This window comes from Ischnura elegans, chromosome 2 (genome assembly GCF_921293095.1).
Source record: "Ischnura elegans chromosome 2, ioIscEleg1.1, whole genome shotgun sequence".
In the NCBI taxonomy this organism is placed as follows: Eukaryota; Metazoa; Arthropoda; class Insecta; order Odonata; family Coenagrionidae; genus Ischnura; species Ischnura elegans.
Window position 1 is genome coordinate 84,373,151 of NC_060247.1, and position 12,078 is coordinate 84,385,228.

A 12,078-nucleotide genomic window follows, 5' to 3' on the forward strand; every position below is an offset into this window, starting at 1 on the left:
ATAAATCACTCTGTTAGGGAGCTGCAAATCAGTTGATCAGTTCGTAGTAAAATACTTTGGAAAACAATTATGCAAGCAGTTTTAAAGTCAAGCCAATACATATCAATTTTAAATCTTTGGCATTAGCTCTATAGTCAGGAAATTGCTTATAGATCAAACTATATCACGGAAAGGATACTTCCCGCATGTGCACAGGAAAAAATTTGGCTGCAGGTGAAGATATTTAGTTTTATAGATTTAATGGATGTATCTTATCCCAAACTTTTTTTCTATTGACAATTTCTACCGGCTTTAAAGATTGTCACAACTCTCAGAAAGAGGTGCTGGTAGTATCCGCTGGTTTATTTGAGCATGAGTACAGGACACATGAATGAAAAACTGTGGCATCAAGAAAGGATATCAATACATTCACAGAGGATTGATACGCAGCAGAGTTGAAGAAGATAAAATCATCACTGAAGCCACACGGTAGCACAATTCTGTGGTTTTACTTATCATACTAAATTAGTGTGAAGCCATATTCAAGGAAATAACCGCTGAGTAGCCAGTAACATTTTTTCCTTTGTGAAATCTTTGAACTTGGGGTAGTGCCATTATCAAACACAACATGGTGCTTCTTGAAAGAGAGAATATACGCAATTGTCTGATGAATCACATCATGAAAATGCTTCATTTCAAACAAAAGGCTTTTGTAAATTTCACGTACATAATTTTAGACCACTGGTTTCATCATGGTGTGACATCATCTGGTCCATCATGATAGCACACCACTATGTAAACGGTCCGCTAAAGTTATATAAGAGTAAATTTACCAAGTTCTTTGTTTTAAAAAGAGAAAAGAATACATAATTGAGCTTTCTGAAAAATGTACCATAAATACATACAAAGCATGACCATAATTTCTTTTTCGTCTTCTGGAGAGGGGAATAAACTGATGAATACATTTTAAATAATCACCAGACTACCCAAGGCACAAAATGAGCAAATATTTTGTTCTGGACTAGTATTGCAAAGCTCCTCCGTAGATTATTTGGATGGTGGAGCAGGAGTTTTTAAGTTAAGTACATATATGTTACATAGTGGAAAGCCACTGGGCATTTCAAAGAGTAAAATTAAATACCAGGAAGACTAGGGCATAGGTTGTAACAGACCAAATGAAGGAAATGCATTCACTGAAAAAACAAAACTTGTGAAGTCATTTTACTGGATATTTTACCCTTTAAGCAATTAATCTTTAAATGCTTGTCACTGAGGAAATTTAGAATCAAGTGCACAGCTTATATTGCATTTCATGAGTAATTTTTTACTTTTTTCCAATTTTCAAAATTAAATGATATTCATGGGAAAATAAAGAGAAGGTGATTTCACACCCACTCATCCCCAGCAGTCATTTTCAAACCCATTAAAAAAGTTGTATACAAAAATATATGGTTGTGTGACATCTAAGAATAGCCAGCGATGTAAAACTATGCCTTGGGATTTGCACCTTTCACTTTCAAGAACGGCTAAACCTTCCTCTTCCTCTTTGTGGAAAACACCCTTGTTTCACCTCCCCTATATAATTGCACAGTGGAGACACTATTGGCACTCAGTTATTCATACTCAGTCAATGGTCACTCATCTCTCGTCAGAGGTGAGACACAATGTAGAGGTCAGCTGGAGTCGAAGCGTGGGCCGTATAGCCAGTGAGACCTACAGTCTGTATACTGTAGGGTGGCGCATGGGCCCGCCAGCTACCTGAGTCAGATTTGTCCGCGAGCGCCAAGGGGAGGAAAGGACCAACCATATAAAAACTATGGGACCGACTCAGGTACCTGGTGGGCCCTACAGTATACAGGCTATAAGCGCCTCGCTATCCACCCGTGCCATCACCAGCAGCCTCTCTCCTTCCTAAGACATTGGTAATATCTTAACTTTTGGCTATTATTGACGCACAAGTTCATTATTACTTTATGCCTTTTCATTATTGATTTGGCAATTGAGATTTTACATGAAAATTATCTTTGGGTTAAAAACTTTAAATATTTGTGCGTAATCATTCGCTTCCCACACCAAGGACAAGAACCCATACTTGAAGCATGCTACCGGCGACCAAGGTGGCAGGCCGCAACGTAATACATCCACCAGAGTTACAAGCTTAAATGGATTAGTGGTTCTTCACTATCTTATAGGCAGCTATGAGACACTTTTCCATGTGAAATGCTGTTTTTTACATCTACACAGATATTCTTCATCCCCATTTCTCCAGCTTTCCTTTCTTCATAACTTGTTTTAATCCTTAATTTCTTGCAGTTGAGTAGCCCTTCTTAAGTCGTAATATTCTTGTACATTCTTCTTTTTTCAATGAGTTCTAAGACCCCTGAAACCAGATCCCTGGATTTTTCTTGGCAGCTTTCCCTCTCCCTTGAGCTTCTCATTCAGCTTCCTTAGGTCCACTTTTAACTTTTTTCAGTAATTTATTTTTCTGTAAGATATTTTAGTTTACTCTTTACTGCTCCTTGAGATGCTAGCTGATGTCGATCCTCTTTCAATTTTTTTTGAGTATGGTCTTCAAGTTCTCTCCAGTTTTTTTTTAATTTTAGATGGTTATCATAATTAACCCTTTTGCCGCCGTGAACATACCTGGTACACATGGTAGGCTGCTGTGAACGTACCTTTTCTTCCTCCTTACTGTGTTCTCATAATTTTTACCACATGTGATGGGTAGGTTTCCAGAGAGTAAGCAGCAGAAAAAGGTTTAAATTTAGGTTCCTCTTATTCACCAAGATGTAGTCTATTTGAAATCTTCTCTCAAAATTCTGTCCCTTTCACTTTTTAATTTTCCTTCATTGGGCCACTTGATTTTACTGACTCCAAGCAAGTCCACGCTAATAGTTCATAATTTCCAACCAAAGGTTCTCTAGCTTGCAGCAGGTCCAAAGCAACCTAGCATTAAATGTCCTGATCCTCTAAACTTAATCAAATGAGGCCGATTAACTCTCTTGGGTGGTCCCAGCCTGGGAATTCAAAAAGGGGACTAGAGTACCTCCAGAAAATTTTTCTTCAAAGAATTCGATCATGTACGATTAAAAATTAGTTGAGAGGAGTAGCTGCAACTCCTCGGGATAATAATGTAGTGGTTTCTCCTTATCTTCTACAACACAGTGCTTCAGCTGTTGAAGAAAATTTTACCATGCCTAATGTGACATACGTGTTTCTCCACTAATTGCTATGATCTCTGGTACGCTCTGTTCCAAGTGATGGGGGAATTACTTTTTAAGGCCTCGTGTCACAAAGTCACAGGCTCTACAAATTTTTCCTAAGATAGACCAATAACCCTCAAAATGCTATCACTTTTTGTACACAAATGATTATTCAAGAACTGATAAAAACACGCAAAAAACCAATGCCTTCATCAGTGAAAACTCACTGAACCATTGATAAACTCTGTTTGATGTCTGTATTGCCATGGATTTCAATTCAGAGGATTGCACATGAGAAGAGATGCAGCCTTATTTGTACCTTGCCTTCTCACAAACATGCAAAGAATGTACACTTCAGGCATGTTTTGAGCTTCAAAAACAGCTTGAAGAGGACCCAAATTTTTTTTCCAAGTTGATTTTGTTGAAGTAGAGTTGACCAGTGATGAATTATGGTGCTGAATATATGACCCTGAAACAATACAGTAATCAAGCCATTAGAAGACAGCTAGCTCTCCTAGCCCCAAAAAAGCTCACCAAGTGAAGTCATCAAGACAATGTTAATTTGTTTCTTTGATTGCAGAGGTGTTGTACATGTGAAGTTCATTCCCCTGCATCAAACCAGAAGTTCCACATGGAGGTTCCACATGCACCGTGAAGAAATTTTTGATCAAAAACAGCATGGCGTCTACTTTCTCCCCCTACTCACCGGATCTAGCCCCCTATGACTTCTTTTGGCTCCCCAGACTCAAAAGGAACATGGAAAGATAGTGTTTGCCACTAAGAAAGAGTTAAAACAAAAATAGCTGGAAGGCCTAAAAGACGTCCTGATAAGTGATTATAATAACTGTTTTGAACAATGAACAAAGTTTTTGAAGAAGAGAGTAGTGGTCAATGGAGAATACTTTGAAGGTGATCAAAATTCGGTATAAAAATGACAAATAAAGAATTCATGACAAAATTCACATGTTTTGGGACACCCCACCCAGAACTGATGAGATGCAATGAGCTTCATAGCAGTTATTAACACAACTAGAATGCCTATGTGCACATCAAGGGATTTAAATTGATATCCTCCGAGTCCTGCACATATAATCAAATGAAAGTGAGTGTTGACAATACGGCACAAGCAGAAGTGTTTATATTGGCCATTTTCTTCATTTTACTTTTTTGAAGACTTCAACACATGGGAAAGGACATATGGACATATCCAAAACCTCGACTCTCTCCTTTGTGAATATCACATCATGCTATACTTTGATGAAGGGCTACTTATCAGAGTGAGTATTTGGAGTATCATCATTGAAGCATTAATGATGGGCACTACTAATTGAAGAGTTAACTGAGCTAGAAGGAATTAAGACTAGGTGAAAAGACAGAATGTATCAACCAAATATATGTGATAGCAGGTATAGGCAAGAAGGAATTAAAGGAATAAAGTCCAGTGGATAAGGGTGGTCTCACACCAGGTATCATTGAAATAAATGTAGAGAGAGCTCTTCAAGATTTGAAAGCTAGAAAAGTGGTGGGTGAGGACGATGTCCCATATCATCTTCCGAAGAATTTTATGGAAAATTGGAAGAGGTTTTCCAAACTTGTCCTTAGGATACATGCAGAGGGGCCTTAGACAAAGGATTTCACAACAATATATGTGTGATAGCATAAAAGAGGATAGCCATACAATTTAGATTCTAAAGGTTGATTAGTTTAATATCACATGCAGTGAAAGAGGTGTCAAAGATAATTAATATTTTATTGCTTATCCTTTTACCATTTATTTTTAATTAATATTTTGAGACCAAACGATTACTTAGGAGATGATCAGCTTGGTTTCAAAAACAGAAAATTAATCTAGGAAGCAATGGCAGCACAGATGTTCCTTGAATAAAACTAGTACAAATTTCTTCTCATTGTGTACATTTTGAAAAATAGTGACAAGAAGGCAGATTGATCTGGGCAAGGCTTATGGGCACTCTAAAAAAACAGCTGTACAATGGAGTGAGAGAAAACTCATTTGCAATCAATACATGGTCCACATTCCTAAAGTAAGGGTACCAGTCATCACAGTTGCTTCATTCATATGCTAAAGAGATTCTAAGGGAGGCATTAGAGGACCTTCATGCAAACAGAGAAGGACCATTCATGTTTCAGTTGGTGCGGTTCGTAGGGAACCAGGCATTGATTTCCTAGTTGGTTCAAGGGCTATACACACTGGCTAAACGATGATTGAAATACAGAAAGATTGATCATAAGAAGATCAAAGTTATGTGGTTTTGTTAAGCCCAGAGAGCAAAGAATGTGAGCCTTAGCATTGAAGTTGACAGTCATTGACTTGAACTGGTAGAGAGATTTAACTATTTGGGGAGCACATTATAGTAAAACAGGCGCAGCAGAATGACTATTAAAATAGAATAGCGAGAGAAAATAAAATTGCTCATGAACAGCAAGGAATTGAAGAGATCAGCTGGCAATAAAGGGCTGTTAAAGAGCCTGGTGATGAGTACCTTGATTTACTAGACAGAAGCACAAGGAAAAAGGACAAGAATAGGTTGAATAAAGGAGATATGTAGAATAAAGAAGATAGGATAGATGAGGAGAAAAGAAATGAGGAAATTCTAGGAGTGGTGGTTGAAAAATTAAACAATGCGTACCAATGCAATATGGATAACTGAAAGCCATGCTAAAGAGACAGTTGCTGTGCATGCACCAAAAGAGGAAGAACTGGAACCAGCATTTTTTGAAAACTGATTAAAATCATCCAGCTTTGAGAAACAAGGAAAAGTAATAGGCATTATGCTAAACTAAAGAAGAGAGTTAAACCGTGGACCTAAGCATTGTAGAAATAGATGAGCAAATGCAATGCAGCACATTTTGGAGGTGGTTAGAGTGGAGAGAGTATTCTCTAAACTCCCAGGTGATAAAATGGACGCCTGAACCTTACAATCGTAATTTGGTGCAGCATCAAGACCTATGGATGAATACCACTTAAGAATTTGAATGTATTCCTGCAGAGCTAATTAAAAATTTGGAAGAGAGAACTTTTGCCCAGTTTTACAAAAAAATCTATTATATGCACTTGTACAGGACTCCATAGAAGTACAAATATGGATAGTCAACAAATATTTCCTTGAAAAAGGTTCTTACCTGACACTTGACAGGTGAGCTACAGAGGAACTTGGAGGAAAAAGTCATCATTCCTACTTCAAAAAAGAAAGGATCAGACAACAACTATGAACAGAGACCATAATCCTGATAACAAATGAGAAAAAAGAGATCTTGATTGATCGGAAGAGTCTTCCACAGGAGAATACAATGAAAAGCAGAAAGGATTCAGGAAAAGGAAAGGAAAAACAATTCTGACCCTATGGCAGTTCTGTAAAAGAAGAGTACAAATATGACATTTTTTTAACATCTACATAGACGGCTTTAGGCGGCGACGGTTTAAATTCAATTGTCAACATTTTTAAGAAATGAGTGCTCTGTAATGACCAAGAAAAGGAATGACATAAGGTAGTGTGCCCTGTCCGCCTAACATTTACAGCAATTAAATCATGTAAAAAAAATATCCATTTACAACTAGGAATTCAAGCATAGAAGGTAATGATGGGACTATGGGGCAGTTTAAACCTTTTACTGCCACCGGGCTGATATATTGCCCCTTGTTGGTTGAGCGAAAACTGCCAGGGGCCAATTTATCGGCCCTTACTTATCTGAATTTTTTCGTGATTGTGGCCTTATCAACAGCTGCAATTTAAGTAAACCCCCATAATATATTATATGGTTATATGATATAAATATATCTTAAGTATTGGGAAAAATCTAGATGTATTAAATAAAATTCATTAGCTGAAAATTTTTGAAATCTGAAATGTTGCAAATTCTGGAAAATAGCCTCAGCAGTCTTCACACATCCCACCCGAAATGGGCTGGCAGTAAAAGGGTTAATCCATCACGTTATAGAGATAATGGCCAAAAGCAATTTTCCAACGACAAGTGGTCAGGAAAAATGAAGGAAGGCCTTGAGTGAAATCTACATCGCAGGGGATGGATTGAGTAAGAGAGACATACATGTATCCAGGGGGTCCTATGAAGGCCTGAGCCCTCCACCAAATTTTTTTCCCATCGGGCAACTAGTCACAACACAGCTGCTGAGGAGACCAGTAGCACAGGGGCATTCTCTGACACTCCATTTTCTGATACAGACACATTTAATGTTTTCTGCCAATAACGAACGATGAATTTCACTTTCATCATCATTGACACAAAATATATAGCTGATTAAATTAAATTAATGGATTTCCAATGCGTGAAAATTCACAGCATAATATTACTGGCAACCCTCATACCACCCAAGCTTCCCCGAGTATTTTTCAAGTCCTTGAAGAGAGGAAATAAGAATGTTTATATAAAATGCTAATACAATAGGAGAATTGAAGGGAGAGCTGCCAATCTCAGAACTCAACCAATCATTGGTTTGCTGACTGATGACCTTTATTTTGAGAATACGTACTTCTACCAGCAGTAGATAGAATGTGAGGTGATTCCACCCTATCTATACTGGCAAGGTAGACTGCGTGATAAATCACGTCCAAATCATCCCCAAAAAAGGACAACTACTTAAGACCATCCTTTGCAGCAGGAGAAGGAATGGCAAAAGTTAGACGTACCATTCCAAGGAATGTTTTTGGTAGCGGTTCAGTTGGAGAGGGGTAAATTTTGGAGGGGACGGAGTGGAGAGGGTACACTCTTGACAGCACCTCCCAAATATTTCATGGGAGTGTGAATCCCTGGACCTTCCCCCACTCGTCAAACACACCTTCTCAGCTTGACCTAGAGGACATGTTTACAAGGTATGTTCCAGGAAAATGATGTACAGGGAAATAAAAGAAAAGATACTGAGAAGTATTGTCAAAAAGATATTTCAGATCATATAAAGATAAATTTAGGCCATAAAAAGATAGTGCTGTATGAAGACAAATTCTATCTGCATCGCCTCTAATGATTATGTACTTCCTAAGTCAAGAGAAGGTGAAGAGAATACATGAGGTGAGTGCTGATTGTCAACGCCATAAAAATTTAAGCAATGGAAGATTAAAGGTGAGTGTCGGTGAGATGAACAAGTTTAAAAAGATACATGAAATATGAGGTGCATGAATCCATGTACATAATAGGAATTGGAATGCATGGGCTGAATTAGAGGATGGACAACAGGTAAATATAAACCACAAGTAATTAATATGCATGTGACTACAATCAAGTAAAGTGATATCAATGGGATGAGTAAAGTGAAACCAAGTACATGTATGGCGACTCAAGTATGGTGCATATAGTCATGGTCCATACATGAGTCATGCCTGTATGTATGAGGTAAGGCACATAAATAGGCTAAAACAGAAGAGAACAATGGCATTTTAAACCTGATTCTTGAGCCAACTATCAACATGCATGTGGATGGATAAATAATAAATCAAGAGGTATATGGAGAGATTTTAGAGGATAGAGTACTGTAAAGCACTGAAGACAAGGTTCTAATGAGTTGGCCACACACTCAATGCATATAAAACTTTTAAGGTGCAAAATAAATTGGGAAAAATGTATATTGGGGGAAGAAAAATGAATTTTCTATTAATTAATACGCCATTCCCATTGCATTCTCAGAGAACAATAATAAATCACATCTAACAGTTACTCTTTATGCATAAAAATAGAAAGATGCATATGCTATACAAATGGTTCAATATAACACAAATCATTTAACATAGATATATAATAGAAAAACTTTAACATGTATCAATATCAAAATTCACGCATCAAATTCAAATCTCACACATGATTTGAACAGACAGCATCACAATAATTTTCTCCAAGTAAGCTGTATTCAATAAGGCACTGAATGATCACATCACTCCCTGAACTTGGCAATATTTGACTTAAAACTCCACACAAATACAGTGGGGTCAAATTCAAGAGGAAAAAAATTAACCACCACTTTCACTTTCCTTGAAAAATATTCATTTTAAGGGAATATATGATGAAATTGATTGAAGATAAAATAGGATGGACTAAATTATAGAAACTGATATTCCATGCTTAGTCGATCATTTCCCCGGATGTGGAATATGTTAGGAGTCACCAAATTTCTTCACTAGTAAGAGATCCAATTATTTTTCGTCATAAACAAAAAATGGACTTAAGCTTTGTCTCAGTATACTCTTTTGATCTATAGCGAAATTTCCAGTCACATTCTAACTTCCAATTAAATGCTCTCGTAAGTTGCTGGAGGCTGGCATCCGCTGAGAAGAAAAAATGCTCCATCCTATGGAAAAAGAAGTCATTTTATTGATATAATCTCGGATTTGAACGTATCAGACGGGAATTAATGGATCTCAAGACTTCAACTTACCCGGCAAAGGTAAGGAAGGTCCACCCAAAATTCATAATTGGGTATCATTTCCACTCCTTCCGCACCTCGCAGTAACTTCTTCGTCAGCATTCCTCCAAAGAAGTACAAAGAACTAAAAACTAGAAAAATGATTACCAAAACCGACCCAGTTGATAAGTATGACTCCTCGTCCGCAGGGTCCCCAAGAATTGAGGCAGATAATGCAGGCAATGCAAGTGCAACCATCGTTGACCTTTTGACTGAAATTCAACCGATAAAATCACATTAAGCGAAATAGCCTCAAACTTCACAGTGCTCAAATGAAATAGTTTCCAAAAACTGTATTTACCTTCTCAAGAAGACTTGGCTATCGTCTACTCTAGCAATTGATATACGCACTTTCACTACCGAAGTGAGAGACTCAAATGCTTTTACCAAAGCCAAAAGGAGTTCAACTAGTACCTAAATTAAATGTGCACAAATTCTCGCCGACACCCTTTTACGTAACGCAACACAACAGCAACATTCCCTCGCGTATGGCAATGTTGCCTGATGTACGGCCTCAAAAACAAAGTATTTGGGAATATTTAAACGGCCTTGCCTCTCAGCAAAAACTGAGGTAATTGTGACAGAAAACTGATCGATTATAACTATACGTTATTAAAGACAATTCACTGCTACTTCACCTACTTACACCAACATGTACCATTCTTGTTTTGTTGTCACTCGCTGATATTCGAATTTAGAATTTCTAACGTCTTTTGTTAATTTAAAAACTCTTTTGTTTCAGTCATGTGATTTCAGTCTGCTGTCATTGACTGATATTCTTGTGTCAGTTACAGGTGTCAAGAACTGCTATTTTTGCATCTGAGGCCATCGAATTGAGCTCTTAAGGTATTAATTTTAGTCCAATACTACCTAAACTTTTTGTGAGGCATTATTTTTGATGCGCAGTGTTTATTTGTCTTAACTAAATGAAGGGGATTTCAGTTTCGTGTCATCAGATTCAAGTTTCTTTACGATAACCTGGCCCTCGTTTTGTTATTCTATTCTGCTTGTATATTCCTATTAAAGAGTTTCATTTACTATTCAGAAATATGGAAGTTATAACCTCCATTTAATGTGATGATGACCAGTGTAATCAAGTTAACCATATATGCCAATATTTCGTATCCCATATTGTGATTATTAATCTCTTATCTCCTTTTGTGAGTATTGTTAATGATTTCAATAATTGCAATTCTTTGCAGGTTCTTTGAAATGGCTCTTCATTCTGCTAGAGGCAAGCTGGTGTCAGTTATTGGTGATGAAGATACTTGCGTTGGATTTCTGCTTGGCGGAGTTGGAGAGATAAATAAGAACAGGCATCCCAATTTCATGGTGGTTGAGAAGAGCACCAGTGTGAGCGAGATAGAAGAATGCTTTAAACGCTTTGTGAAGAGGGATGATATAGATATTATTCTGATAAATCAAAATTTAGCAGAAATGATCCGTCACTGTATTGATAGTCATACTTCTCCAATTCCTGCAGTTTTGGAAATTCCTTCTAAGGATCATCCATATGACGCTTCTAAGGATTCTATTTTAAGACGTGCGCGGGGTATGTTCAATCCTGACGACATCCATTAATTCTATGGAAGTTGGACACTGCTGTCATTGGTGTTTCTTGGTTGGGGTACTATAGATGGGTTCAAAATGTAACATGTGTAATAACAATATCGTAGGAAATTTGATTAGTTAATTCTTGTGAATAGTGAGTTTGGTGTTCATTTTATGTGGTAAGTTCAATATTGTCGATAACATATACATTCCTCCTCTCTGAGTGGAATCCTGTACTCATTGTTGAGATAGAACTCTTGATTCTTCATCCGTGCAGTAAATGCTAAAAGCACAATACGACGTGAGATTCGCTTGTATCAATAGTTTGTATGTGTATTGTTTTGCCTTGAACTTCATCAATGTACATTAACAAACGTTTGCTCCTGTACATATTTAATTGAACTTGATAATGAGAACTTCAAACAATATTCTCATTTGGCGGGTGGGGTGTTTTAATGCTGTATCTTCCCTTAGGCCCATTTTTTGTCATGTAGAGAAAATCTCTTGCTATAACATAATTATGAGCCCATAGGAATGATAAAGATGTCCTTTCAGTATTTAGTAATGTAAGTTACTCGTTCAGCTCCACAAACATTGTGAATGAAATTGCTGGTTTGTCTGGATACAGAGATTTTTTTTAAATTTGTATCTAAGTTTTGTGCTTCAGGTTGAAATTGTAAGAGCTATCTTTTTGTATAAATGTACATTAATCTCTGTTAAATTTTTGATTGAGGAGAGTTGGTAGTGAGATCATGAAATAAAAATGTTTATTAAATCTAGGTAAGTGTCTTTTAGCTTGATTGGTGGAATAACACTGAAGACCATGCCCTTCAAACCTCTCACGAGGGCTTGAATCTCTAGACTTTTCCTCATCTTGTTTAAGTCATTCCAATGAGAAAGAAAAATGTAATCGTAAAC

At 37.1% G+C, this 12,078-nt stretch overlaps 1 protein-coding gene across 1 annotated transcript; it reads left to right on the forward strand.

The window, feature by feature from the left end:
• The first annotated feature begins 10,346 nt into the window (after nt 1–10,346).
• On the forward strand, nt 10,347–11,939 carry LOC124154074 (V-type proton ATPase subunit F 1). The gene is made up of 2 exons (XM_046527573.1): nt 10,347–10,455; nt 10,812–11,939. Exon 2 carries the CDS (start codon nt 10,822–10,824, stop codon nt 11,188–11,190), a length of 369 nt encoding a protein of 122 aa, XP_046383529.1. The 5' UTR covers nt 10,347–10,455; nt 10,812–10,821; the 3' UTR covers nt 11,191–11,939.
• Nucleotides 11,940–12,078: the final 139 nt, after the last annotated feature.